This window comes from Aphanomyces astaci (genome assembly GCF_000520075.1).
Source record: "Aphanomyces astaci strain APO3 unplaced genomic scaffold supercont1.4, whole genome shotgun sequence".
Lineage (NCBI taxonomy): Eukaryota > Oomycota > Saprolegniomycetes > Saprolegniales > Verrucalvaceae > Aphanomyces > Aphanomyces astaci.
The window spans coordinates 811,341-836,701 of record NW_009798267.1 but is presented as its reverse complement, the minus strand read 5'-3'; the positions used below and the strand labels follow the sequence as shown (position 1 = coordinate 836,701).

The following is a 25,361-nucleotide window of genomic DNA, read 5'->3' as shown; positions in this document are numbered from 1 at the left end:
TCATCACGCCGTGTTGCGATATATTCTACTCCTGTGATGGCGGTTGATGCAAGGAGCCTTGAGATAATTGTGTAGGCTGTGTATGAGAGCAAGATCATGTGATGTGGTATTCAGGACTCGGTCAATTCTAACAGGTCTCGTTTCACCACTTGCCTACTAACCCAATGAAATTGGCCATCCCTCATTCCACCATCTAGCCCGTGTCGGTGCCGTACACCTCCTTGCCGGTGTGATCACGTGGTTGCGCGGGTGGTGGGGAAAGATGTCTTGGTGGCACCCATCGCAAGTGCTGAAGTGGCGGCTTTAGCACTTTGCATTTGCGATGGGTGCTACCAAGACCTCTTGCGCCACCGCGTTGGCCCACCAGAGCCACCACGACATTGCGACCCAACTGAGGCACAACATAATGTTAGCTGTAAGGGGAGAACCACATTGGACATAAGCGGAGTGCTCTCATCAGTGCACAATTCTTTGGAGCAGCATCACACAAAGCTCTACAAAATTCAAAGTTCAAAATTGTAACCTCTTATGTCAGTGTTATAGCCAATCGTGTGTACTACGTAGTAAGAAGCAAGGTGTGATGGACTCTGATTGGATATTAAAAAGGAGCAAGGTGGCTCACCTTGCGAATTCCATTAACACGTCAGCAAAGTACTGACCCGGATACTGGTGCGGTGCGAAAATATTTAAGTAATTTTTCTGTAAATCAGCACACAGATTTACTGATTGGCCAATTTACTGGGCGCGGTGGAGATGCTCTAATACACACTACGTAGTACTACGTACTACCTCCAGACGGGAATAGACCTTACTTTTGAAAAACGTGGAAGGACGGAAATAGACCTGACATCTTACATCCCCAAGAAATATAATAATTAAATGTCCTGAAATTTACTAAAGCCTAGATAATTAAATAACAATTTTTATTTAATTATTGGACTGGTATACTCAAACTCATATTCATTTGATTTTTGCAATCAAGCCTACACTCCTTCTTCGTCTTCCTGGTCGTTGATCCCAATCGATTCCATGGCAGATGTCGCTCATCTCCAAATCGACAGCCGTTTGGACCGCAAGGTCCTGCATGACCTTCTCAAGGTCTTGCTCGTTTAGCAAAGCACACCCCGTGTCGAACACATCGCGGCCGCAGTGGATGGTCTCAGGTAGGCGACCTGACTTCTTGAGTGCCTCCTTCTTCATGTGGGGCACTTTGTAGGAGTTGCCGCCGCCGCCCATGATGACCTCGCGGAGGCTGGAGAGTCGTCCGCCGTTGTGGTGGTATCGCGCGGATTCCAGCCGGAAGGTCCGTGTACTTCAGTTTACGACCAACGTGTCCCTTCTTTTGAGAAGCGATGTCGTGGCAGATAATCTGTTGCGCAGATTGGCTGTCTACACTGATGGAAACGTTGGCACGCTTCCAGATCTCGGCAATGGTCTGTCTGGTGCGACCAAAGATCTGGGCCCCCACCTTTATGGCGCCATGGCGAAGCTTGCATGAAGCCTGTACTACACGAAGTAGCAGGTGGTCGACGACAGCGCGGCGTTGATCGGAGGTAAGCTCTTTCATTCGAAATCAGCGATGCGCGCCGTGATTTGCCGCTCAAAAGACACCAACATTCTGTTTTTCGGATAATTTTTTCTTTATCCGTTCTTTTTATCTTGCTTTGAGCAATGTTTTTTTCAATAACCTTGTTCGTTTGGATTCAACTCTTTTTTTTGCATATTCTAGCCTATTGGATGCAGTAGATTGAGCTCTTCGCACATCTAGTTTCAGATTTTTAACATTTGAGAAATTGCAGAAATTTCATCAATTTTTGTCAAATGTTAGATCTATTTTCGTCTGGAGGTAGTATTAATACTTCCTCTGTTCCTGAATACTTGAGTGATGTTTGTTCAGAAATCCAATTTCAAGTGAAAAATGCATGAAAGAGGCCTAAACAGGCACACTTGAAAGCCAATTAAATGCTATACATGGGTGTATTTTCAGGATAATTTTATTGGCTGTAGTGACCGAGTTGCGGTGCGGAGCCCCGCGCAAGTACACGGGCCCAGATGTGCGTGAGACCATTAGAAGCGTACCGCCTGTACAACGCTCAACCTTCAGGTCATTGGCATCTTCGATCGGCATACTGAAGACGTTGCTGTGGAGGCTGCTGCAGTCCAAGCATCTGGCTCGTCGAACAAGTCGCCTCAAACCAATGCTCACGCCCAGGCACGTGGAGGATCGTTTCCGTTTTGTGAAATCATTCCTTCGAGCTGGCACTGGCGATGGACTGAGATGGCACGACATGCTGGACCAAGTTCATATCGATGAGAAGTGGGTTTACATCACAAAGGTAAATCGACGCTCTTACTTGTAGCATGATTAACCCGTTCCTACGCGTAAGTGACAGTCCAAGCGTCACATCACCAAGGTCATGTTCTTGTGTGCCGTCGCTCGACCAAGGTATGACTTCCAACGCCAAACAATGTGGGACGGAAAAGTCGGCCTCTGGCCTTTCGTCGAGACCAAGTTGGCTCAACGTCGAAGCAAGAACCGGGACAAAGGCACGCCTGTGACTGCGCCTATGAGCATGACAAAGCCAGTGTACCGTCAGTTCCTGGTTGAGAAGGTTATCCCATCGATTCAAGCCAAGTGGACGTCGAAGCGTCGTGACGTGGTGTACGTTCAGCAAGACAATGCCAATCCGCATGTTGGCGTGGATGACCGCGAAGTCAAGGAAGCTGGAGCCAAGAACGTCTGGAATATTCAGTTGACAGCGCAACCAGCTATAAGTCCGGACTTCAATGTCTTGGACTTGGGCTTCTTCAACGCGATACAAAGCCTTCAGCATCAAACGGCGGCGCGCAAGATGGACGACCTTGTGAGCTTACAAGATGCGTTTGACAAGCTGCACTGGCGTGTTCTGGACAAGACTTTCATGACATTGCAAATGGTTATGGAAGAGTCGATGAAGATTCAAGGCGACAATGATTACAAACTGCCACACATGAAGAAGGACATTCAAGAAAGAACTGGAACGCGTGAGCTGCGCCCATCATGCGATGAAGACGTAGTGGCGGCCCTGACAGCACTCGAGAACCGCTTGATTGACGAGGCAGTCATCGATGACATGGCTGAAGTGCTCAACAGTTCACACGGTGACACAGAGGCCGTTAATGTTGATGAGCTGTCAAACTTGCAAGATGAACTCTAGGCGACTTCTAAATAATAGTAACATGTCATGCAGTTGTTCGTCGTAGAATGACTGTTTTGAATAAAAATACAATGCAACCTCGAAAATCGATGCATATTCAATACAATTTGCAATACAATGAAACCTCCAAAACGATTCACTCAAGTATTCCGGAACAAAGAATCACGAATACAGGTACCGGTAACCGCATTGGAATTGGATAACAGTGGTACTTGCATATTTTTATACTTGGCCAAAAAAATATCAAAGGGATTCAGTCAATTGCATTTTACTGTTAGCCAATAAGTGATCGACAAAATAGCGAAAAGGCATTCATTCGTCATATTCGACGACACCACCTTTAATAAATCTGTCGAAATTTTTATAACACCCACGTTTTGGCTCACCTCCATTTTATATGAAAATTTGTATGTGGTTGTTGTACCACTGTGATCCAATTCCAATGCGGTCACCTTATAATTCAACGCGAACAGTAAAAATACTTCATCTTGCATCCGTAAAATCACGGCGAGTGCCGTAATTTTAGGATGAGTTTTTATTAAAGCATGGTTTTAGACCTGGACTAGCCAAAAATGGTGAAAAGCACAATAGAAGTACAAACTATTATTAATAGTTATCATTAACGTTATGACAAAATATGAACAAACGAAATGATTGCGTAATCAAACGTGGAATTGTTGCACTCACAATTCCACCTTTGATTAGGTTATGAGCCCTTTTACACGCCTCCTGTTCGTTGGACTGACCTCCACAAACGCCTCTGCGTCAGTTCTTCCTCCTTTATACATAATTTTGGTGGCGCGTGGTGTGTCCTTCGCCCCCTACTTATCCTTTATGGACGTGGCCCACGTTTGCCATCATGGTGGCTTGTGTTGTGCGTAGTTTATGACGACCTTACACACCATCTTCCAAACCTTTTTTAAATGTCAAGAGGGGCACTTTGGCCTGTCTGCTTTGGCCTTCTTCGCCGGGTTCATACATCCGGATAGTATCCGGAGCGTTATAGCCAGATTTTTAGTTTTGCCCCCGACCATGCAAGTGTTCTTCGTGCTCTCGCCCCCTTCCTCAATGGTGCTATTCTTTCCTCGTCCTCTTCACAGGTTATTAGCCTCCATTTTACCTACCTCTGCGCTGTTCTTCGTGGGCACCCCGTTCGATGAGTCTTGGCCTCTGGCCAACGCCATCTGGATGACGGACTTCTTGTACCACCCGCGATATCGTGGGATACTTCACCGAGCCAAACCACGTTCCCTTTGGGATCCGTTGCGAGGCGCTCAAGATCATCTCGAAATTGACGAGGTCGATAACCCTGATTTGTATTATGTAGGCCACTCCTCGGAGACAGATCGTTCGGCGCGACTGGCAGAGATCAAGTGCACACGTCAGCCATCATGGCCAAAGCGATCAAGCATGAGTCGGCCAAGGTCTTGCCGCTCAGTGCACACCTTTTTGGTGTCCGGTAACTCGACCATCCTCCAGCATCTCTAGAACACTATTACGTGTCCCTACATCCGCGCCCTTTGAGCAGCTCAAAACACGTTTCGAGTCGAATGCCATGTGTAACAACCCCACCGTGATTGCTAATCACCTACGGAATCTCAAGTTCACCGACGACAGTTGTATCGACACCCTCGCCGTTGAACGCAACGACCTCGTGAAGCGTTATCGTGCGTCTATGACGCCGCCCACCATCCTTTGGATGCGTCTGCAATCTCGTCTATCGACTACGACACCTACATTACGACCTATCACACTCTGTGTGCCAAATCTGACGCATTTATTGCGGACAAGGACCTCTGGGAAGCCATGAAGAATTACGTTTCGACTGCCCGAGCTGCCGGGGCGCCGATCGTTGTTAACGATGTTTGGTCTGCCCTCCGCAACGTCCTCAAAAGTCTTGCTCAACGAGCTTCTGCTTTGGGTCACATCGGCTCTGCCGCCACTACCCAAGCCCGCACTCAGTACACGGCCATTACGCATGTCGTTGAGACCCCCGCACCGCAGCCCCAGGCGATCAGCAAGTCCTGCTTCCACTATGGCGTTGGCAATCATGCTGGTCGTGGTGACCGTTGCTCTGGTCATTATGACTGTAACGCCGGCAGTACTGCTTATGATGCCGTCACCCGTGACCTTGGCTACGGTCATCCTCCAGCTGCTGCGAAGTACACCATCATACCATCATACATCCTCCCTCAACCGCATCCTCGAAAAGCCGCATCCACTTTCCGTACTACCCATTTTTTTTACTACGGGCTCTGCCCCACTCATTGATGTGTTTGCATCGCCGCCGCGCCCTTCACTACCTTCGACTAGTCGTTCGTTTCTCCTAAGCCTCCCTCGGCTCTGCCACATGCACCAGTTACTGTCGAGCCGGACTCGTTGCCAACCAACTACGCGTCTGCTGCGCCTCCTTCGGCTATGCCACTCGCGCCAGTTACCGTTGAGCCGGCCACGTTGCCAGCCAACTACGGGTCTCGCGCTGATGCAGGAGATCTCGACGTCGCTGAAGTCCCATCCAACGAGGTTCTCGTCACCGATCGCCTACCACTCTACCCACCGCGACCATTATTTCACATCCCAGCCAACCCAACCAAAGTGGATCTTCCACTGTTCCCACAAGTGACTTCTCGGTCACTCGCAGTGATGTTCTCATCGCCGCGTCAAGAAGGCCGATCAAAGTTGTTCTGCAGCTACCACCCCAATGTGTCGACGGTATCCGTCCCCATCCACCCTTCCAAGTCATCAAGGGCAATGGCTTTTTTGCCCTACACGCGGATCTCCGCTACTGCGAGCATGATGTCGGTTCCCCTCCCCTACCCAAGGCGGTGACCTATGGTCCTACCAACTTCCCCGCTCTGCGTGAACATTGGATCGTTGATTCCGGGGCATCCACCTCGTGCACCCCCAACCGATATTATTTCTTGCGCTACGTTCCATGTGCGCTGTCTTTGACAGTCGGGAACGGCACCACACTCCCAGTCGTCGATTATGGCGCCATCTCGATGCTAGTGGACATGTCGTCCCGTGACCAAGTCGATGACATCCGTCCATACACATTGCGTCTCGACTTCGGACTCCACATTTAAACGATCAATTTCAAGTGCTTGCTTACTCGTCGGTGTTGTACTATGCGCCTATCACCCATCGACCATCTATGGTCCCCAAGTCAACTCCACCGCCTCCTCTAACTACAGATTTTGTCTACTTGAGTGTTGCTCATGCTATACTTGGCATACCAACTCTTACCCGTGTCGATGACACTACACCAGCCTCGTAGCTGACTCTAAACTCTCCGCAACTTGTTCTTGCGCGCCTTTGGCATCGCCGTCTCGTTCATCCTGGCATTGATGGGCCTTCGAACAAATGACAAAGACAAACCCCAAGCTTATGCTCTTCAAGGCCAAGCACCTTCGTGGTCACTTATGTGAGACTTGTGCTTACGCCAAGTCCAAGCGTCGTCCTTTTGACTCCTCATTGGTCTTCCGCGCTACTTCCTACCCTGCCCTTGTCCACACGGTGATCTGGGGATCCAGTCTGATTCTGTCGGCGGGTGGCTCTGCGTACTTCGTAGTCTTCATTGACGATTACTCCCGCTTTATGTGGGCGTTATCGCAAAGATCTCTATGAGACGTATGAACTATTTAGACGGATGCAATGTCTCTTTTTAAGCATGACGTTGGCGAGTTGCGTCACACGCACCCCACGGACATTGGCACTCTCCAAAGTGACAACGCCAAAGAGTTCGAGAAGCCCGACCGCCGCATCTGGTCGAAGTACAACACTCGGGTGGCGTTTTCCAACGCCTGCTCGCCTCAACAAAACGCCGTATCGGCATTATTGTTCAAAAGATGCGAACTACAGCTACTGTATGTTCATCGAAGGGGCTCTGCCCAAGTTCCTATGGGCTCATGCCCTCGATTATGCCTCATGGCTTATTAATATCTCTCCGCAGTCCTCGAACAAGGGTGTCTCGCCCTATCACGTCGTATTCAAACGACACCCCTCGTTGGGTCACATCAAACCTTAGGTTGCACAGCGTTTCTGCATCTTCAACGTGCCGCGCAAATTTCCAAGCTCGATCCCAGTGCCGTCAAACAATGTTCGTGGCTCTCCCACACAACCGCAAGGGTCATACTCTTTTGAACTTGCATTATCATGTACTCATCTACTCTCGGGACGTTGCCTTTTGGGAGTCCGAATTTCCCGCGGTCAACTCTGTTGACGCCGCCGCTGCGTATCGCAGACGGCTTACTTCATATCCTACTTTCGTTCCATTCTTGGAACCTAAGGGCCTGGTTGAAGTAAAATCTACCTCATTGTTTTTCGACGACTTTTTGGGTGAGAAAAAGTTGGTGCTGGTTGAAGTAATCCGGTAAAAATAATAACTGGTCTGAGTAATGTGTCCGGATAGTAGCGGTGGTAAGGGCCAATTTCATGGCCAATCACTCACAATGACGGAGCTTGGGCAACATGAAGTGGCTGCCGAATACGGCCCGACAGCGAAGAAGCCAAGGACATCCAAACCGACGATCAAGTCATCTCCGGTGGACAAGAAGAGAGCCACATGGACCAGTGAGATGATTGTAGATCTCATGGCGATCAGGTTCAGCGAGACAGCGAAGCGCAAGTTCAACGCATGCAAGACGACAAAGCAAAAGGCTGCATGGTGGGCTTTTGTAACCGCACGCTTCAACATTAGGGCAGGTGTTAATTGACATGTCAAGCAATTGACGAATCGATTCGCCGCGTTGAAAACAGAGTATCGTTCTCTGTGCCAAGCTACCGAGGAGACTGGCAACGTGGAGGAATCAATCGACTAAACCACTGGCAGATACTTGTGGAATATTTTCAGGTTCCTTGTATGATTTTATTTATATGCAACTTTTACTTTATTATAGTTTTGTAGGAATGCTCTGGAATGAACTCGTCGCCAATTATGGACTCCATTCAGGACAATTTTGACGAGACCCTGGGCGACTCCGACGACGGCACTAGTAGTCCCCCAAGCACTGCTGCCAACATTCGCCCGGCCGCGCACTCTCCAATGATTCCTCGGGTAGTCGGAGCGAAGAAGTCGTTGGGTGATTCGTTGGAAGCGGGGCTTTTCAGAATGGCAGACGCTCTGGTTACGATGGCCAATTCGAAGACGCCACCCCCACTTGCACCGGTTGTGGATTTGTCTCCACTTGTAGACAAAATTGGCATTATGTTGCAGTTGCAAGCGGCAGCACAAAAGGAACAGGCAGCACTCAACAAAGTCCTATTTGAGTCTCTTGCAAAGTTGATAAGCAAGTAAAAAAATCTGGAAGTGATTCTACTACTTTTGTACTAAATTAATGTAACTTCACATATGAACATGTCAACTACCATTAACGCTTTCACAAATACTACTTAGTACTTCGATATTAATAGTTTTATGAACTCACAAGTACAAGGATACAATATATTGTTTAATTGCATTTCGCTTGTGCAGGGCAGTTTCACGGTTCGACAGCTGCACTGACCAAGTCTCTTCGTGCACATGAAGTCCCAAATATGGGTCAATTCGGTCCGTAATTCGTAGGTCATCGCCGGCATCGATCGTGAGGTTGTGCAACACCATGGAGGTAACGATAGTTCGACCACAACTTCTTGGAGTTTTCATATTTAAGGTGCGCTTCAGGACACGCCACCTGCCTTTCAGGCCGCAGAAGGCCGTCTTGACGACGATCGGTGAACGAGACGGAAGATAATTGTATCGTGATTCACTTCCGGGCATCCCAGTGTATATCGGGTAGGGTATCATCATGTATGTGGCCAGGGTGTATCCAGCATCACCGATGAGATGCATAATAGCTTGGACACGTCGCCCCAAGCTCGACATATGCCACACATTTTTGTCACCGCACGACCCAAGGTGCAGAGAGTACTCCATAAATCGCCCACGACCGTCTACCGTCGCTTGCAAGTTAATCGCGGCGAACCCTTTTCGACAAATCCAACTAATGCACATCAATATATCAATATTTTATATCTGTTTAAGTATTAATGCCCCGTCATATTCATACGGCTTTTCCATTCTAAATAGAGAACCATCAACTGCCCCGCCGATGTCGGTGAATCCAGCACTGCGCTCGAAATTTTCAGCATTGGCTATCCATTGTTGTTCACTTTGGAGGAGTTGAATAACGGACGAACTGAACACAATAATAAGATCCATGACCTATATACGAATTAAACTCTCAAGAACATTTTATCACGACAATAATAAAATTCTATGATATATAAACCTCATTCACGTTGATAAATGTCGTGGCCTTTGCGACCCCGAACAATGCTGCCGTTATCGCGAATCCCCCTTCTTGAGACAAGTAGCTGAGTGTCATGACCACCCTCATCCGCATGTCGACAAATTCATAGCAGGTAAGCGATGACCTTGATCGTGCGCGAAAACCTGGAGACGATCCACAATTTGGTCAAATGTGCACCTGCTGACACGCAAATTGCGGCAGGCTTCGACGCCTATGACGTAGAACAGTATAGTTGTGAAACGATACTGGCATAGGGCAGCAATACTTTCCCAGACGTTGTTTCGAATGGAGTAAACATTCATCGGTGGCTCCTTGTGTGATCTACCATCGTGTCCGACAACGGCGACGACACAAGCTACTGCTGCAAGTGTAGTTGCGAATGCTACGATATCCCCGGCCTCCAATGTGCTTAGGCGGAAACTGGTTCGTGGATACTGACCCTCAAGTTGCTATCCGGCATCCATAATGTGGGACAACTTTTCACCTCATTATTAATAACTTGTTGATAATTTATACCTACTCAAATTCAAGTCAAACCACCCACTTTTTCAAAAAGTTGGTATTCCATGAACTTTTTATATAAGTGAGTGCCCACATAGTTAACGAGGAAAAGTGGGTGATTCATTACTTCAACCAGTCCCTAATGCCCCATTGCCCTCACTACATTCACTTATTGAGAACCGGCCTAGTGCTTTCATTTACGACAAGCCTCTGGCTCAATCACCGGTCACCTCTCAGCACAACCCATGTCGTCTCGACCCATTACGATACTCACTGTGGCTCTACCTGACCGTCTTTTCGACGCGTTCTCTATTTTTCCGTTGACAAGCCCAGTCTACTGTATGACCCAACTGCCATTCCACTACGACGATTTTAGGGTCGTATTCCATCTGTCTTTTCGGCCCACCTTTCATCCCTGGTCTCTTCGACCCGCCCATCAACACCACCCACATCTCTCGACTTTATTAGTCATTCATCAACTAGTCTCCTCATGGACACAACTCCTATGGAGTCTCTCGCCGCCTACTACCGCATTGTGCACTTACGGCTTTGCCGTCGCCTTCCTCACAACCAGTGAACTCTGTTCCACTCTCAGCCCCTATGGGATCATTGTTTATCTACGCTCTACTCACCGACCGCGCCGAAAACAGCGACCCCAAAGTCTGGCGTGATGCCATGTCCTACTTCGGTCCTTGTGTTGTTTCCTCCACTACGCCAACACAAACAACCAAATGGGGGGAGCCGCCTCCCGTGAACCACGCACTTGATTGTTATGTCCGTTGCAGAGCAAAACTAGGAGTGAGCTTGCGTAGAAGTGGTAGGTGGTCCCAGGTGTCCACTGATTGGCTGACCATGGTGACCACTCCCAACCGACACCTCCTAATACTACTATTAATACTACTAGAGTGTATCTAACGCGTCGGTTCACAGGATTTGCGCCAAGGGACCCCACCAAGTGTCCCTGTGTGTCATGGCGGGGCATGGCTGACAGCCACCGACCACAACACGCACTCCAAGCCATGTAATCGCCATGACACTTAGGCCTTCGCTTCACTACTTTGCCACAATTGCTCGCTTCATCGCCTTGGTCAATATCTCGTGGTCTTCGGCATTCTTCTTGGCCGCCACATACGCTTTGACCATGGCTGGCCATTCCCGCATTAGCTTCTTGAGTGGCTCCCATGATGATTCGATGTCTTCAAAGCCTTCCCAGAACACTTCCAACATGAAGTCGCTCACATCCGGGACAAACTTGTGTCCCGCGATGGATTTGACCTTCAGTACAATGCCTTGCTCGAATACATGTTCGAGGATTTCATCTGTGACTTCAACTTCAGCATACATCTTCACGCGTAACGTATGGGCTTCGCGTTCTTCATGTGTCACCAGGTGTTCCAACAAAACTTGTTCGTAGTTTGTCGACGTTCTTCTGGATGTCCTAGTGTTGCCACTTGACTTCGCAGAGATCCCTTCACGCAGCGACCCCTTTGGACGACGTCCAAAGGGGTCGCTGGGTTGAGGGCCGTGAAGAGTTCCATGGGGGACTTGTTGGCTAATGACAATGTCGGCGTTTGGTTGAAGTTGAACTGCACCACCGGTAGGAGGTAGTGCCATTCCTTTTCGTCCAACTGGTAGTCCCGTAACATCACTCGTATGACTTGGAGGATGTCGCGATTCATGCGTTGCACTGTGCCGTTCCGCCATAGACAATAGGCCAGTGTGAGGTCGTGGTGCACCTTAAACCTGTGCACCAGCGCCTACATCGCTACGTTCTTGAAATGGGTACCCTGGTCACTGACCGAGACTCGTGACATCCCAAACCGCTTCATCCAGTCTCACAATTCCTTTTCACCAATAATGGTGTCCGACATCGCACACAGAGTGTAATAGTTCCAAATATGGTTGTGGTAGTCGACGGACGAAATCGCCGATGGATGCAGAGAATTGAAGGACGGTGGGTTCATAGATATACGGTAGCGCTTGACAAGGTCAAAGCGTTCCACGGGGAGAGTGCCAATACAACCATCATCCGTGAACTCGTGAGTACGCAGATAGCTGGCAACCACGGTGGGGTTGTTTTCCATGGGGTTGAACTCGAAACGAGTCTTGATGTGCTCAAAGAGCTCGTACGGACACGTAGTGGCCTGATAGAGGCGGCGAAGGTGGGTAGAGATGGCTGATATCACGTAAGTGTGCGCCGCAGACGGTTGATTCGCAAGTTTCTTTGTCGCCTCATGGGCAATGACCTCGCGTTGAATGGCGGTCGTGTGCGCCTTGATTTCAGCGAGACGCGCATCACGATCGGTCTCCGACAGAGTCGGGTCCACAATGTAGAGCTCAGAGTGTTTGACTTGATCGAGCTCGAGGTACATCTTGCTGATGTTGAGAGCTTCGATGGAATTACCTTGAAGGGCGCAGTGCGGTGCAGAGTAGAACTGAGCAAGGTCACGGACGCCTCTTGGGACAAGAAGTCCGTCTTCCACAAGGTGAAGGTCAGACCCCGAAGGTCGTCGAGTGGGGTTCCCACAAAAGGGCTGCACAGAGGGAGGGATGAGGTTCATAACCTGTCAAGAGGAACGAGAAAGTAGGTAGCACTGAGGAGGGACGACGACGAGGAACACTTGTGTGGTCGAGGACAAAACCAAAAGCGATCATTAACGGACTGCTTAGCTGACCTATGATTGGGGAGAAACAGTCCGGCATCAATAGAAAAACAACACCGGATAATTCAGGATGACCGGATTTTATCCGTAAGTGACCGAACCTCGGCGAAAAGCGCCAATGCAAGAACGGCCAAAGTGCCCCTTCTTGACAAACATCCTCTTCAACGAGTAAATCCCGCGTGGAATTATTGGATTTGGGTTAAAACTCTTGAAGCAATACATGTTTCATAGTCAATATTGATCAGATTTGTTGAATTCGGCCCCAAAATGGAGTTTTGGGCCTGACAGAATATTGCAATATTTCCGGATACCAGACGGACCGAATAATAAGGGAGTAAAATACCACTATGTTGACTGTGAGTACTTCATACTTCAAGTAGTTCTCTAAAGTACGTTATTTTAATGAATGCCTGTGATTGGATATAAAATTTTCTATTTCAGCCAATCAGAGATGAGATCGGTGTCATTGCGGTGGTCGGATGACGATTTCAAGGGGATTGTGGTGGTGACGACGACACCAGTTTGAAATTGACGATGCAGATCACGGTCACGAACGCGAAGGGCAAGGAGTATGGCTCGTTGGAGGTCCAGCCCAAGGACACCTTGCTATCGCTGAAGAAGCAGCTGCAAAAGTCCACCCGCCTAAGCATCCACCGCCAAGGCTTGAAGCTCAAGACTGGTGACGCCTTCAAGGTACCATTCGTCACCGCCATTGTTGTATTCATCGAAGTTTCTACCTCTTTAGAACTTGAACGGGGACTTGGAAACGCTGGCGGCGCTCGGGTTTGTCGAAGGAACGAACGACCTTGTGGTCAAGGACCTTGGACCTCAGATCGGCTACCGCACAGTGTTCCTCTTGGAATACCTGGGCCCGATGGTGTTTGTGCTGCTGTACGCCACCCGCCCTGCGTTCCTCTACGGCGCCAAGGCCTCGTCCCTTCCCTTCAGCAAGACCGCGACGTACGGCATCATTGCGTGGACGCTCCATTTCCTCAAGCGCGAACTGGAGACGCTGTTTGTCCATCGCTTTTCGCGCCCAACCATGCCCCTCTTCAACTTGTTCAAAAATTGCATGTACTATTGGTCGTTTGGATTGATCATTGGGTACCCGCTGTGCCACCCGCAGTACCAAGGCCCGACCTCGGACACGCAAATCCTCGTTGGGTTGGTGATCTTTGCGGTACCTAACTCGTTCCATGATCATCCCCCCCCGCCACTACAGTATCGTCGCGGAATGTCATGTGTATGTATAGGTGTCGGAAGTGTTGAACTTTAGCGTGCACATGCAGTTCCGGCTCATGCGGACGCAAGAAGGGTCCAGCGCCCGCAACATCCCCAAGGGACCGCTCTTTGCGTTCGTGTCATGCCCCAACTACACGTTTGAAGTGCTGGGATGGGTGGGCTTTTCCATCTTCACTCAAATTGCGTTTGGTACGACACCATACATACTAGCGTCCTCTGGAGCGCGATTCCGACATCACCGTCTCATGCATGATGAATGTAGGCTACGTCTTCACCGTCGTGGGGTTCCTCCAGATGGCGCAGTGGGCCCTCCAAAAGCACAAGGGGTACTACAAGACGTACGGCACCGAGTACAAGAAGCTTGGGCGCAAGGCGTTGGTGCCGTTTGTGCTTTAACAAGTTTGAGCAAATTTGAACAAATTTTTCACCAATTTTTGTGTTTTTGTACATTTGGAAACAAATTCGACCAAAAGTCCCAATCATCGCGTGCGCTGCCGCTTGTTGGCAATGGGATTCACTGGCTTCTCACCCTTGTGCTTGTCGAGATCCAACCGAGGAAACAGCTCCTTGTTGTTGAGCTGGATACGCGCTTCCTCGGCCTTCTCGTACGCGTCCACGTCGCCGTACACCATCTTGATGAGGTTGTCGAAAGTCGGGTCCGGCCGCAGAGCCCGACGGGTAGTGAAGGGTGTGTTGCACACAGGACACACCGTGTTCTTGCCCTTCTCGTGGATGTGCCGCTCGATACAGTTGGCGCAGAACCGATGCAAACAAGCCGTGATGACCATCGCGTCGCGGATAATGCCTACATATACGACGACGTTGAGTTTCCTCGAGGGGGGAGACAATCTAGCACGCACCGGTGCATATGGAGCAATTGAGTTCTTCATCCAGGGATGAGGCAGGGATGTGCAGGGTTCGGTCTTGCGGCTCCCGGGGCTGCCTGCAAATGTCATACAAGTTCACGTCATACCCAGCGGCGAGGCGATATTCCTCGTAGTTGGAGGCTGTATTGGGTTCGCGGTACTGATTATGTCGCTCCACCATATTAGTGTACGTCTTCAGCACCTCTTGGAGGTCTTCTCTTGTCCTTCCGGCCCTGCCGCGGGCGGCGATGCCGGCCTTGTTACGCACCATCGTTTTTCATGCAATTCTGAAAGTGCCCCAGTTTAAACTTTCGACCAATCACAGGTCAAACCCATGGAAATCGCAGAAATATAGAAATAAAGTGATATTTTTGCTATAGTTTGAGAATTTCATCGAAAAATATATTCCAAACCCTCAAAAAGAGTTCTGTTGTGCATGGGAGATTTCACGTCCACGGCGGCATCATGGCTCCAGACGTTGGTAGTGTCCAGTGCCGCGCTGGCCGTTGGACTCCTCGGGATCCTCTATGTGTACCAGGAGAAGCTTCTCTACTTTCCTAGCATGCCGGGTGTGTCTAGGTTGACCACGGAGAACCCCGAAGGTACTGCATCCATAATCCCCAACGCCCTTGACTTCTCACTTGTCATGCACGACGATGCAGGATACCGCCACCCCAACGAGTACGGGATCGACTATGAAGATGTGTTCATTCCATGTGCGGACGGGATCAAGATCCATGCATGGCTCATGAAACAGCCGCAGCCCACCACCGTGCCCACAATTGTCTTCTTTCACGGCAATGCTGGCAGTTCGTCCATCTCTCTCGTGCTCCACCAGTTCCCCTTCATCCTTCTCATCCACCCTCCTCGTAGACATCGGATACCGTCTCCCAAACGCCGCCAAGATGTATCGCCATTTGGAATGCAACATCTTGCTGGTCGACTACCGTGGGTTTGGTATGAGCGACGGTGAACCTACTGAGCGCGGGTTACAGCTTGATGCCGAGGTAAACAACCAAAACTCCATCTGTATCTCCCTTCTCCTTCCGTGCTTTTATCATGCTACTCTACATCATGCAGGGGGTCGTGGACTACTTGCACTCGCGCGGCGCGTCGTCCGTCGTCGATCCGTCCAAGCTCATCGTGTTTGGGCGGTCTCTCGGCGGCGCCGTCGCCGTCTACGTCGCGAGTACTCGTCCCACGAAGGTATTATGTACATGCATCCTCTTTCGTCGTATCCTTTACATGGCATGTCAATGTAGGTCGCGGGGCTGATCGTCGAAAACACGTTCTTGTCCATCTCGGCCATGGTGGACCAGGTCATGCCGTGGCTGTCATATGTCAAGCCCGTGGTGCTCCGTCTGGACTGGAGCAACGAAGGCCGGATACCGACGCTGACGCACCCGATTCTGTTCGTTGCTGGCGAACGCGACGAACTCGTGCCCCACACCCACATGCAGAAACTCCATGCGCTCGCCACCAAGAGCATTCGGCGCCAGTGGCTGCCGATCCCGCGCGGCACGCACAACGACAGCTGGATGCGAGGGGGCCTCGACTACTTTTTCGCACTCAAGCGATTCATCGACAGTGCCGTGGGCGAGTCGACACCACCATCGAGCGACACGGCCAACACATCAGAGCGTCATCAAGAGGATGGGGCCTCGATCGTGTCGAGCGACGAAGCGGACGACGGTTTGGACCACAGTCACATCCCCAACATGCTCGACCAACACTCGCTGCTGTTTCAACGGCCGGGCAAAATCCACCACGACGAAATGTGATACAGTGTAGATGGATATATTGTGGATTTTTCGGTTACAAATGTCCAGACCCCGTTGAATCGAATCGGCGCTATTGGCTGATCCAACCAATTTGGGTGGATTTGATTGGCTCTTACAGAAAGGTCAAGTATAATCAGTCAATCAGAACTCCAGCGTGATTCAATTTTGAGTAGACAAATGGAAGTTTAAAGCTACTACGTAGTAATTCACAATAATTGCTACCACAACAACAACGGCGTCGCAGATCCATCTGTTTGAATTCAAGGCGAGGAACGTTTTTACGGGGAAAAGAACGACGTGATTGGTTTCTGCGGCGACGACGCCACGAGTTTGGGCTTTTTCGACGCCGGCGACGCTCCAGAGGACCTTCCCGACCGTCGGAACGCCTGGCACATGGCGCAGATGGAGGACGATGGGGCTTTCGACGTGTTGACAAACGTGCACTTGTCGCAGGTCCACTCATTCCCTGGGGGGCGCGACGGGCCGCCGCACATGGCACATGTACGTGCTTCATCATCATTTTCAAACGTACAGGCGGGGCACGGCCATGGACCCGACGGTCGCTTGTTGCTGCTGGGGGTGGACAAGCTGTCTGAGCTCGGGTCATGGGCAGGGAGGGTACTGTTGGTGGCGTTCAATCGGTTCACTGCCAAAGGTTCTGAACTGGTGGACACGGTTCGAGGGTTGTCCACGTGTTCGTGTTTGAGTGGTGCTGTGATGTGTTCGTTTTTGATTGTGCCGGCGGAATGATCTGCGTCGTGCTTGTAGAATGACGTGATCTTGCCTACACAATACACGCCGGTGTAATCATCTCGACTGTATAGCTACTAGGCTTACATCCAAGAATTTATATATAAATTCTTGACAATATATTTATATATAACGTTATATTATATATATTGTCAAGTCGATTCGAAATGCTCAATCGAATAAGCAAGACAATCGATATACGACCAATCAAAACCCACAACACGAATCAAGTAGCCAATCAAATGCACTCTTCGACCATTGCAACATTGAATTAGTGTGACACTGGACGATTTTTACAAACAAAAGTCAATACAAACAATCGATCGATAGATTTGGCGGAACAACACAAAAGCCCAAATTTTGGGTAATAGGACAATATATATATATATGCAACCTGCCACGTGAACGTCAACTTTGGCTAGGCACGCGGCCGAATCAAACGTCGCTTGGCCCACTACGGAAGAATCAGATTCAAAATGATATATATGTGACAGGTCGTCGTGTGTACGAACCTTGTTTGGTCACGGGGTAAAACTCGAGGTCATCGTGTGGGTACGGATGCACCAGCGACAGCCACACCTGTTGGTTCGACCCTTTGGACTCGTCATCCTTCATGGCCAGCCATCGGTCCGCTTCATCTGCATCTCGCAGCATCATCTAGTAGTCCCAATATGTGACATCGTGGCATGCGATGGGACGCTCCACACCGGCATGCGCGTGTGAATCCACTTCATTTTCGACGGCGATTCCGTCGTGATGATAGAATATGTGTAGACGACCTCCCCTTGGTCGCTGCGCCACGTGTCGTACAGTCCTGCCATCTACAGCGCAGCCCACATGTTGCTTGGATCGAAATGCGGGAGATTGACGTACGCGCATGATGGGACTGTTCGCGAGATGGATGAAGTAAGGTTGCTTCTCGGTCTTTCCCAGCTTCTGCCATTCGTAAAACCTTCTCCATTACATTGGTCTTAAGAGGACTACATTGTACTATGGTTTCGAGTACCCGTTGAACAGGACGACGCAGCGCTTCCTATTGACGAGTTGACGGTACGCTGGAGTTTCCGCCATGGATTCGGACCTGTGTGTCGAATGTGAGGTAGATGTGGCATATGTGTCTTGTACCTGGCATTGAATCGCATGTAGTGATTCACCTTCTCGTCGGGCTTCATGTACGACGGGATAAGACCCCACTAACGAACGCTCGAAGGTTGGACGGAAAATGCGAATACAAGTACTTGTGTTCGACAGTACAGTACCTTCATCGGTCGAACGACGAGCTGTTTGCTTGCGTTGTCCCGATACAGGATCGGAGTGGCCATGCCAGGCGACACGTTGTAATGGGGCGTGTCTAACGCAGTCATCGGATGTCAACACTCAGATCATTGCATGTGCATACGTACACTTATCTTGGTCTACGAAGTCCTTGGGCGCAGTCCGGGTCGCTTCACTCACATCCTGGGGTTGAAGCACACAGGCTGCCCTTCCGCACATGACGACGTTAAAACCTCGATACTTTAATACATCCGGATAGTAAGGAACGAATCCCGGATAATGTGTTCCGTAGAGCATCATCATTGCCACAGCTTGAAGGTCAAGGATGACAGCAGATGAAGCAACTACGAGTGCAGCAAGTGACGAGACGACAACTGCGGACGTTGAGATGGCAGCTGCCATGCCTGAGATCGTATGGTACGAGCATGCCACGGGAGCCATACCCGTGCTGGAGCACTCCATCTCGGCTCCGTTCGAATCGCACTTTACACGCGGCGTCAAGGTCTCACCAGATGGGCTTTGTGTCTTGAGCAACAGCGACGACAACATCCTGCGACTGTTCGACGTCGAGCCTGGCGTTCAATCGGTACTACAATGTCGATACATGCATTCTTATGTTCACTCGCCGACGAATCGTCCTGACATGGATATCAGGCCACGTTGAGCATGCACGAAGGCGGCACCGTGTACGACTTCCAGTGGTACCCGTACATGAACTCGGAGGATCCAGCGACGTGCGTGTTTATCACAACGAGCCATGCGCACCCCGTGCACCTCTGGGACGCGTACACGGGCGCCCTCCGCGCGAGCTACCGCGCGTACGATCACCTGGACGAACTCACGTCCGCCTACTCGGTCGCGTTCAACGGCACTGGCGACAAAATCTTCTGCGGATTCGACCGCACCATTCGATTCTTCGATGCGTCCCAGCCCAGCCGCGACTTTACCACGCGATCCTTGAGCAAAACCAAGAAAACTCGCCACGGACAACGGTACAATTGGTCGTGATCTTGTCATTGTTCTTTTATGTTTTCAATCGTGATTCTTTTATCCATTGTGTTATAATCCTTCTTGTCGTTCAGTTTGTTGATGTTTCTTTAATGCTAGGATTGAAAGTTCTTTAATGCGTCTTATATGGTTCTTTAATGTACTCAAAATCCAATGGAGCAGGGGCATCATCTCGAGCATCCATTTCAACCCGGATCATTCCAAGTACGTCGCCACGAAACCACCATTGAGTGACAAGCCAACGACAACGATAAGCATGACGTTGTGCTGGTAGGATGTACGCCGCGGGGTCGTACAGTGGGTCGACGTGCATTTACGCAGAAGACAGCGGCGAATTGTTCATGGGGTTGGAGGTAGATGATATCGAGGACGAATAATGAGCGAAGTCATGGGCGGTGGATGTAGGGCCACGATGGACAAGGCGTCACCCAAGTCCAGTTCACCCCCAACGGCCAATACCTGTTGACTGGTGCGAGAAAGAACAACACGATCAACGTATGGGATATTCGCAACACGATGCAAGTGCTCCATGCATTCGAACGAGCGGCCCCTACGAACCAAGTACGTCGACCCTCTGGAGATGATGCATTCATTGCGAAGGCATATGTGTGGGTTTACGTTGTTGACTTAGCGCATTGCATTTGACATTCACATCGGCAGTCGTTATGTCGTCACGGGCAGCTCGGTACAGAAACACATTGTCGTCGTCGAGAGTGAGAGTGTGAACTTTATCCTGCTTAGGATGCAAGGGTGCTCATGTATGACTTGTACACGGGGGAATGCGTCAGCGAGATTGCGACGTTGCCGGGTACGTCCATCGAACGTTGGGTTGCACCATTGCCATGGCCATCATGATGCGGGTAGAGTGCGTGAATGGGGTGTCCTTCTTCCCCTTCCCAGACACCGCGCGGATTGCGCTGAGCACCGGGCAGCGTTCGTACAAGCTACCGCATGACATGACAGACGGCGATGAGGAAGTCGCCACAGGGCGGCATTGCGTCCAAGTGTACGATTACAACCCACAACAACCGTAATTCGAGAGATTTTCGATTTGTTTAACCTTTTCGGACGCCATAGAATAGAATAAGCTGAATGTGCAAGATGTGTTGACGTTGAAGTGTATTTTTCTCGCGATTATTAAACCTGTAGAATTTAATAAGTGACACACCTGCGTAATTGAATACCGTCGAAGGTCCACCGAAAAAGTGTGTGATTCCCAACGCAACATCAGGTTATCATGGTGTGCATCCGCAATGCGACGGTATGTCGGAGGATTGCCAGTCCAATGGTCATAAGCTGGATATGCGTAGGTGACCGACTTATTGGCGATGCAGAACGCGAATCTGTGGTGTCTGCCTGAGAACTACCAGATGAAATACTACTACTACCACATCATGTCGTGGCCGCAGTTGCTGTACGTGGCGGAGGACCATCACGGCAAGATTGTCGGTTACGTGTTGGCCAAGATGGAAGAAGACGCTTCCGTGCCGCACGGCCACATCACGTCCCTTGCTGTGTTGCGCACGCACCGTAAGTGCGGCATCGCGACCAAGCTTATGAAGGCCGCGCAACGTGCGATGGTCGAGAACTTCAAGGCCGAGTACGTGTCGCTCCACGTGCGCGAAACCAACGCGGCGGCTTTCCATTTGTACCGCAAGACCCTCGAATACCAAGTGTACGACATCGAGAAGGGGTACTACGCCGACGGCGAAGACGCGTACGACATGCGACTGCCGTTCACGGAGAAGTGCAACACCGCCATGTCATCCAACGTCGCCAAGTGGAACGCGTACTTGATCGAACAAGGCAAGTAAATACAGACGCCTGGCCCATTAAACACGAACCAAAACAACATCCTGAGTCTCGATCTACAGAGAATACATGGATACATCGCTGTAGGAGCGTGCAGCTTCATGCACAACACTGTCGAAGAGATGAGATGCAGTACATTGTAGCCATAGAAACGGTGACACTGTTCCTTATCGATAATGTTACATAGAAAGGATTCACCTTGACTATTGTAGTACAGAGCGTACAATGAATGACATTAATACAGGGCATGCCTTGCATTATACTATATGACTAACGTTATTGCAGGGATTGCACCCTGGAACCACTCGATATATTACACCAGCGACTTGCTCAAGATCTCGTATGACTCGGACATGTCGCCATGAGCACTGGGCGACGTGTCGTCGATGTCGAATCCCAGTGTCTCAGTGTAAAACGTCATGGCGGCAACGTTGGTCTTGAATACGGTGAGAAGGATGAGCTTCATCCTGTACTTGCGCCCGATGAGTTGCAGAAGCTGCATGAGTCGCTTGCCGAGGCCTTGGCGCTGCAGACCTGGACCCACTTGGATCTCGTACACGTACACGACAGCATCGCCTTCGTCCTCGACGAATCGAAAATGCAAAAACGCGTCAACTTGACCAGGTGTTCGTTCGACGATGATGTACCGCGCAGCGTCTTCGAACAGCTCGACGCGTTTCTTGGCCAGATCAAACCCCCATGTCGAATCCTCATACAGTTTCTGCATATTGTCGCAGAAGAGTCGTTCGATTTGGTCTTGCTCCGATGGTGTCAACTGTTGCGCATGGAGCGACCGCAGCCTGGCCGACTCGTCAACCGCGCTGGTCTGAAAGGTATCGAATGCCTTGAAGTCGACCATGAAGTCGGGAACGGCGTTGGCATTGGAGAGCAGTTGCCTCCGCGCCAATGCCTGCTGTTCCTTCTTCGTAAGCCGCTTCGCTTTTGGCGGCATTTTTTCAAAATGGACACCTTATCCGGTTAGTCGAGGTCATTTATCCGGATTCCGGATACAGGCCATTTCCCATTGTACTAGATAAAAGTATGGTATACTGATGCGGTGATGAAGCGCCACAACACGAGTGGTGAAGACAAACGACGATGGACAGCCTCAATCCCGGCCAGAAAGTCGCGCTGTTCACAAGCGCGGGTGCCTTCGGCGGAGCCGCCATCGGTTCCGTGGAATCTGTATGGCGCATTCCTCGATTGGGTACCTTCCTTGCCTCGGGATGACACGTTGATCCTCACACGCTGCCACCTTAGGCCAGGAACTCCCCAGCTTTGCCAAGCAACTTCGCGGTATCGGCGCCCGCTCGGTACCTTACATTTAATTATGTTCATTATTCGCCCTTACTTTGCATCCTTAGGTAGCGTTCGGGTCTGCGAGCTTTGTCTTTGCGGCAAGCGAGCATTTCGCGGTAGGTGGTCGTTGGCCTGCTTGATTTGTTCTGGTCGATGTGTATTGACGAGTCTTATGATGTGCAGCACTCGATCCGTAGCCACGATGATGTGTGGAACCCTTTCATTGGCGGTCTCGTGACGGGTATCGTGCCTGCCGTGGTCAAGCAGAACGTGGTGTGGGGTTTGGGTGCTGGCGTTGCGATCGGCACGGGTATGGCCGTGTTGCATTACTTTGAAAGCGGCGACGACAAGACATCCCCTCTTGAGAAATGGGCGAACCGTTATGATTATCTCAAAAAGGACTAAGGATCAAATCATCGTATCATTGACGACAACCCAATTTTCTTCAAAGCCTTCTACCCCATCGACATGGTTCCGCAGTTGGACCCTACAAGAAGGTCGTTAGGTGGTGTTGCCTCCCTCGCTTTACGGACCATAAAACCCTTCGAAACACGTGCAAAGCCCCGTGATGTAGTCGCACACCCCTCGATTCGAACACTCGATAAAGCATACATTGCCCGACGCCCCCACCCCCATCCCGCCCGGGGCGGCCACACCAGTGCAGTTCAATTCGTCCGTCCCGATGGTGACGGGGTCGTCTCCGTACGGACAGTGCTCTGGGACCATGAGTCATGTCATTATGGAAGGGACAAACGACGTCATGACGTACGAAGGGAGCAATCGGCGCCAAACCACCCACTGGCCTGGACTTGACCTGACGCCAGGCCCACTGCCCACGGCGAGTCGCACACACAGCCAAAGAGGCGGTCTTGGTCCCATGTAGTCGTGCTCTAACGACATGTGAGCATCCAAGTAACGACGATTAACAGTAGAACTATGACATCGTACGGGTTGCCCTCCATATGTCGTGGGAGCCGACAACGGCAAGGCTGCTGAGACACCGGCAAGAGCCCTCATGCTCATGCAGATGCCGTGGCCGGAGCAGTCTTTGGGGCATGACGCTAGAAGTCGTTTCGCATGTGAGTCTCAAGGCAGATGTCGTCGCTTCGTACTGCGATCGCATGCGGCGCCCACAAACCCTGGAAAGCACTTGCACTCGCCCGAGGTCGTGTCGCATACTCCCATGTCGGAACATTCGGCGGCCGTGTGGGCCGTCGTCGGCAGCGTTGGGATGGAGTTCCATGATGCACCAGACGGACACACGCCTACATGTTAGCTCGATGATAAGACAGGGAGATTCGAACGGCGTGGGTTCGTACGTCGGGAACAATCGGCGGCCTTGTTGTGCGAGATGTCCGACGGGCTGCCCCATCCGTTGGAGCATGTGCACACTTTCGTCAACGTGTTGCACTTGCCATGGCCGCTACAGTCGTTCAAGGCGTTGCAAAGGTCGCCTCCCACCGGATTGTAACTCCATACACCACCGCTCAAGAGACCGCTCACGACTCCTAGTGTCCATCCCGTCCTCCTGGTTTTCATGGCGTTTGATTGACGCACCTGTTGAGGATATATCTGACGGTTTCACCAACATTCCTAATTTATATTATATTCATGCCTTGTAGTATGAGTAATTGTAATAGTTAATATTAATATTCTACTATGAACGACGGGCGGGTTAGCGAGTGCGGTGGATGCCGCCGTACCCGTTCGGCCCTTGCTTGGGCGCGTTGGGGTCCTTCGCGTAGATCGGTTCGACGTTGGGCTCGTAACGCCCTCTCCACCCCGTCTCGCTGGGCATGACGAAATCGGCCGCGTTCTCCACGCCTTCAATCTGCATCCGTCGCGCCCGCTCGTCGGCGTCGTGTGCGGCCCGCGCTGCCCGCATGCGTTTGATCTCTTCAAAATACGCGATCTGCTTCTTCTCGATATCGACTTGTCGCCGCTTCTCCTTCTTGGCCTTCTTCACCGCCTTCTTGGCCTTCTTCTTCTCATGCTTACTCATCTTGACCTTGAACACGTCCACCCCTTGATGGATATCGAACTTGTTCTCGAGTTCCTTGCCTTCGTAAGCATGACCTGGTTTCCCACGCAGTTCATCGTCGTGGTCCGCCACCACGTTCTCTTCTTTGTCTCGCAGTTCCTTGGGCAACTTGTACTTGTGGACGTGGTCCACTCGCAGTAACCGCTCCAACAAGGTCGACCCGTTGAAATTGTCCACAGCTAGTACAGTCGAAAGGTGGTTCTCGTACTTGATGAAGCTAAACCCCATGCTCTTGCCCGTGTCCTTGTCGCGCACGAGGTTGATGTCTTCGATCTCCCCCACTTGGCTGAACACGCACAGGATGTCACCCTCTGTGAGGTCATATGAGAGACCGCCCACATACACCCATGCTGAGTCGCGGTAAATGTGATGCCATGACCCCTCGATACTCACGCCTTGCTCCAATTCTTGCTCATTCAGCCGCTGGATCTCCTTGATCACGTTCATTCTGCGCCACTGCACCGCCCAATGGGTTTTTGAAAATCGGCCACTCACACTATATTCGACATTGTATTAAAATTATTACTCTATTTGAGGTTTGAAGGCAAATACATATTTATTTAATCTATGGTAGTTTTATTTGAGTCGACATACTAGTTCAAGTATGATGTGTCATAACATTTATTATAATATAAA

General features: G+C 50.5%; 13 protein-coding genes across 25 annotated transcripts; 7 read left to right on the top strand and 6 right to left on the bottom strand.

Annotated features, from left to right (window-relative positions):
- Positions 1-4,229: 4,229 nt before the first annotated feature.
- On the top strand, positions 4,230-4,660 carry H257_02441 (hypothetical protein; the record flags this gene model as incomplete). The annotated part of the gene is made up of 2 exons (XM_009826082.1): positions 4,230-4,399; positions 4,525-4,660. The coding sequence occupies 2 exons, from the start codon at positions 4,230-4,232 to the stop codon at positions 4,658-4,660; spliced, it is 306 nt and encodes a 101-aa protein (XP_009824384.1).
- Positions 4,661-5,058: 398 nt separating this feature from the next.
- H257_02440 (hypothetical protein) lies at positions 5,059-6,283 on the top strand (the record flags this gene model as incomplete). Its single annotated transcript, XM_009826081.1, has 2 exons — positions 5,059-5,816; positions 5,866-6,283. 2 exons carry the CDS (start codon positions 5,059-5,061, stop codon positions 6,281-6,283), a joined length of 1,176 nt encoding a protein of 391 aa, XP_009824383.1.
- Positions 6,284-11,041: 4,758 nt separating this feature from the next.
- On the bottom strand, positions 11,042-12,549 carry H257_02439 (hypothetical protein; the record flags this gene model as incomplete). Its single annotated transcript, XM_009826080.1, has 3 exons — positions 11,042-11,361; positions 11,412-11,731; positions 11,828-12,549. The coding sequence occupies 3 exons, from the start codon at positions 12,547-12,549 to the stop codon at positions 11,042-11,044; spliced, it is 1,362 nt and encodes a 453-aa protein (XP_009824382.1).
- Positions 12,550-13,131: 582 nt separating this feature from the next.
- On the top strand, positions 13,132-14,324 carry H257_02438 (hypothetical protein). Its single transcript, XM_009826079.1, has 4 exons — positions 13,132-13,344; positions 13,397-13,831; positions 13,905-14,082; positions 14,156-14,324. Exons 1-4 carry the CDS (start codon positions 13,186-13,188, stop codon positions 14,287-14,289), a joined length of 906 nt encoding a protein of 301 aa, XP_009824381.1. The 5' UTR covers positions 13,132-13,185; the 3' UTR covers positions 14,290-14,324.
- On the bottom strand, positions 14,299-15,068 carry H257_02437 (hypothetical protein). Its single transcript, XM_009826078.1, has 2 exons — positions 14,754-15,068; positions 14,299-14,698 (listed from the first exon to the last, which is right to left on the bottom strand). The coding sequence occupies exons 1-2, from the start codon at positions 15,028-15,030 to the stop codon at positions 14,373-14,375; spliced, it is 603 nt and encodes a 200-aa protein (XP_009824380.1). The 5' UTR covers positions 15,031-15,068; the 3' UTR covers positions 14,299-14,372.
- An 86-nt stretch (positions 15,069-15,154) lies between these two features.
- On the top strand, positions 15,155-16,767 carry H257_02436 (hypothetical protein). Of its 6 annotated transcripts, XM_009826077.1 has the most exons (6): positions 15,164-15,361; positions 15,422-15,568; positions 15,633-15,766; positions 15,840-15,965; positions 16,022-16,662; positions 16,714-16,767. In XM_009826077.1, the coding sequence occupies exons 1-5, from the start codon at positions 15,196-15,198 to the stop codon at positions 16,538-16,540; spliced, it is 1,092 nt and encodes a 363-aa protein (XP_009824379.1). In that variant the 5' UTR covers positions 15,164-15,195; the 3' UTR covers positions 16,541-16,662; positions 16,714-16,767. The 6 variants fall into 6 exon arrangements, with proteins under 6 accessions (XP_009824374.1, XP_009824378.1, XP_009824379.1 ...); XM_009826072.1 differs by having other exon boundaries at positions 15,155-15,361; positions 16,022-16,767; XM_009826073.1 differs by having other exon boundaries at positions 15,422-15,766.
- Positions 16,681-18,798, bottom strand: H257_02435. 2 transcript variants are annotated; one of them, XM_009826070.1, is made up of 9 exons: positions 18,694-18,798; positions 18,550-18,641; positions 18,416-18,483; positions 18,297-18,371; positions 18,164-18,242; positions 17,998-18,111; positions 17,803-17,947; positions 17,685-17,744; positions 16,681-17,324 (listed from the first exon to the last, which is right to left on the bottom strand). In XM_009826070.1, the coding sequence occupies exons 1-9, from the start codon at positions 18,782-18,784 to the stop codon at positions 16,819-16,821; spliced, it is 1,230 nt and encodes a 409-aa protein (XP_009824372.1). In that variant the 5' UTR covers positions 18,785-18,798; the 3' UTR covers positions 16,681-16,818. The 2 variants fall into 2 exon arrangements, with proteins under 2 accessions (XP_009824372.1, XP_009824373.1); XM_009826071.1 differs by having other exon boundaries at positions 18,696-18,798.
- A 78-nt stretch (positions 18,799-18,876) lies between these two features.
- Positions 18,877-20,674, top strand: H257_02434 (hypothetical protein). 6 transcript variants are annotated; one of them, XM_009826069.1, is made up of 8 exons: positions 18,877-19,151; positions 19,220-19,557; positions 19,736-19,777; positions 19,848-19,926; positions 19,979-20,134; positions 20,205-20,258; positions 20,315-20,381; positions 20,438-20,674. In XM_009826069.1, the coding sequence occupies exons 1-8, from the start codon at positions 18,891-18,893 to the stop codon at positions 20,605-20,607; spliced, it is 1,167 nt and encodes a 388-aa protein (XP_009824371.1). In that variant the 5' UTR covers positions 18,877-18,890; the 3' UTR covers positions 20,608-20,674. The 6 variants fall into 6 exon arrangements, with proteins under 6 accessions (XP_009824371.1, XP_009824369.1, XP_009824368.1 ...); XM_009826067.1 differs by having other exon boundaries at positions 20,205-20,381; XM_009826066.1 differs by having other exon boundaries at positions 19,979-20,258.
- Positions 20,675-20,783: 109 nt separating this feature from the next.
- H257_02433 (hypothetical protein) lies at positions 20,784-21,450 on the top strand. Its single transcript, XM_009826063.1, has 2 exons — positions 20,784-20,834; positions 20,884-21,450. The coding sequence occupies exons 1-2, from the start codon at positions 20,811-20,813 to the stop codon at positions 21,385-21,387; spliced, it is 528 nt and encodes a 175-aa protein (XP_009824365.1). The 5' UTR covers positions 20,784-20,810; the 3' UTR covers positions 21,388-21,450.
- Positions 21,451-21,601: 151 nt separating this feature from the next.
- Positions 21,602-22,337, bottom strand: H257_02432 (hypothetical protein; the record flags this gene model as incomplete). Its single annotated transcript, XM_009826062.1, has 1 exon — positions 21,602-22,337. The coding sequence occupies one exon, from the start codon at positions 22,335-22,337 to the stop codon at positions 21,699-21,701; it is 639 nt and encodes a 212-aa protein (XP_009824364.1). The 3' UTR covers positions 21,602-21,698.
- A 102-nt stretch (positions 22,338-22,439) lies between these two features.
- H257_02431 (hypothetical protein) lies at positions 22,440-23,123 on the top strand. The gene is made up of 4 exons (XM_009826061.1): positions 22,440-22,592; positions 22,646-22,698; positions 22,750-22,800; positions 22,868-23,123. Exons 1-4 carry the CDS (start codon positions 22,484-22,486, stop codon positions 23,087-23,089), a joined length of 435 nt encoding a protein of 144 aa, XP_009824363.1. The 5' UTR covers positions 22,440-22,483; the 3' UTR covers positions 23,090-23,123.
- Positions 23,100-24,237, bottom strand: H257_02430. Of its 2 annotated transcripts, XM_009826059.1 has the most exons (6): positions 24,004-24,237; positions 23,797-23,949; positions 23,633-23,745; positions 23,454-23,574; positions 23,218-23,400; positions 23,100-23,171 (listed from the first exon to the last, which is right to left on the bottom strand). In XM_009826059.1, exons 1-6 carry the CDS (start codon positions 24,221-24,223, stop codon positions 23,140-23,142), a joined length of 822 nt encoding a protein of 273 aa, XP_009824361.1. In that variant the 5' UTR covers positions 24,224-24,237; the 3' UTR covers positions 23,100-23,139. The 2 variants fall into 2 exon arrangements, with proteins under 2 accessions (XP_009824361.1, XP_009824362.1); XM_009826060.1 differs by lacking the exons at positions 23,100-23,171; positions 23,218-23,400 and having other exon boundaries at positions 23,403-23,574.
- Positions 24,238-24,300: 63 nt separating this feature from the next.
- On the bottom strand, positions 24,301-25,192 carry H257_02429 (hypothetical protein). The gene has a single exon (XM_009826058.1). The coding sequence runs from the start codon at positions 25,170-25,172 to the stop codon at positions 24,360-24,362; it is 813 nt and encodes a 270-aa protein (XP_009824360.1). The 5' UTR covers positions 25,173-25,192; the 3' UTR covers positions 24,301-24,359.
- Between the last annotated feature and the right edge of the window lie 169 nt (positions 25,193-25,361).

Excerpts from the sequence above, each read along its gene's own strand:
- H257_02429 (XM_009826058.1), bottom strand. The coding sequence starts at position 25,172 with ATGAACGTGATCAAGGAGATCCAGCGGCTGAATGAGCAAGAATTGGAG.
- H257_02434 (XM_009826064.1), top strand. The coding sequence starts at position 18,891 with ATGACAGCAGATGAAGCAACTACGAGTGCAGCAAGTGACGAGACGACA. Across the intron at positions 19,558-19,735 it reads AAAACTCGCCACGGACAACG|GGGCATCATCTCGAGCATCC; the intron begins GTACAATTGGTC and ends CCAATGGAGCAG. Across the intron at positions 19,927-19,978 it reads AATTGTTCATGGGGTTGGAG|GGCCACGATGGACAAGGCGT; the intron begins GTAGATGATATC and ends CGGTGGATGTAG.
- H257_02437 (XM_009826078.1), bottom strand. The coding sequence starts at position 15,030 with ATGGTGCGTAACAAGGCCGGCATCGCCGCCCGCGGCAGGGCCGGAAGG. Across the intron at positions 14,699-14,753 it reads CAATTGCTCCATATGCACCG|GCATTATCCGCGACGCGATG; the intron begins GTGCGTGCTAGA and ends TCGTATATGTAG.
- H257_02438 (XM_009826079.1), top strand. The coding sequence starts at position 13,186 with ATGCAGATCACGGTCACGAACGCGAAGGGCAAGGAGTATGGCTCGTTG. Across the intron at positions 13,832-13,904 it reads TTGGGTTGGTGATCTTTGCG|GTGTCGGAAGTGTTGAACTT; the intron begins GTACCTAACTCG and ends GTGTATGTATAG. Across the intron at positions 14,083-14,155 it reads CTTCACTCAAATTGCGTTTG|GCTACGTCTTCACCGTCGTG; the intron begins GTACGACACCAT and ends TGATGAATGTAG.
- H257_02430 (XM_009826059.1), bottom strand. The coding sequence starts at position 24,223 with ATGAAAACCAGGAGGACGGGATGGACACTAGGAGTCGTGAGCGGTCTC. Across the intron at positions 23,575-23,632 it reads CGACATATGGAGGGCAACCC|AGCACGACTACATGGGACCA; the intron begins GTACGATGTCAT and ends ACATGTCGTTAG. Across the intron at positions 23,401-23,453 it reads TGGCGCCGATTGCTCCCTTC|AGCACTGTCCGTACGGAGAC; the intron begins GTACGTCATGAC and ends TCATGGTCCCAG.
- H257_02433 (XM_009826063.1), top strand. The coding sequence starts at position 20,811 with ATGGTGTGCATCCGCAATGCGACG. Across the intron at positions 20,835-20,883 it reads TGTGCATCCGCAATGCGACG|GTGACCGACTTATTGGCGAT; the intron begins GTATGTCGGAGG and ends GGATATGCGTAG.
- H257_02431 (XM_009826061.1), top strand. The coding sequence starts at position 22,484 with ATGGACAGCCTCAATCCCGGCCAGAAAGTCGCGCTGTTCACAAGCGCG. Across the intron at positions 22,699-22,749 it reads GCGGTATCGGCGCCCGCTCG|GTAGCGTTCGGGTCTGCGAG; the intron begins GTACCTTACATT and ends TTGCATCCTTAG. Across the intron at positions 22,801-22,867 it reads CGGCAAGCGAGCATTTCGCG|CACTCGATCCGTAGCCACGA; the intron begins GTAGGTGGTCGT and ends TATGATGTGCAG.
- H257_02436 (XM_009826072.1), top strand. The coding sequence starts at position 15,196 with ATGGGAGATTTCACGTCCACGGCGGCATCATGGCTCCAGACGTTGGTA. Across the intron at positions 15,767-15,839 it reads GGTTACAGCTTGATGCCGAG|GGGGTCGTGGACTACTTGCA; the intron begins GTAAACAACCAA and ends TACATCATGCAG. Across the intron at positions 15,966-16,021 it reads CGAGTACTCGTCCCACGAAG|GTCGCGGGGCTGATCGTCGA; the intron begins GTATTATGTACA and ends ATGTCAATGTAG.
- H257_02435 (XM_009826070.1), bottom strand. The coding sequence starts at position 18,784 with ATGTGCGGAAGGGCAGCCTGTGTGCTTCAACCCCAGGATGTGAGTGAA. Across the intron at positions 18,372-18,415 it reads TACATGCGATTCAATGCCAG|GTCCGAATCCATGGCGGAAA; the intron begins GTACAAGACACA and ends TTCGACACACAG. Across the intron at positions 17,745-17,802 it reads TTACCCCGTGACCAAACAAG|TGGGCCAAGCGACGTTTGAT; the intron begins GTTCGTACACAC and ends ATTCTTCCGTAG.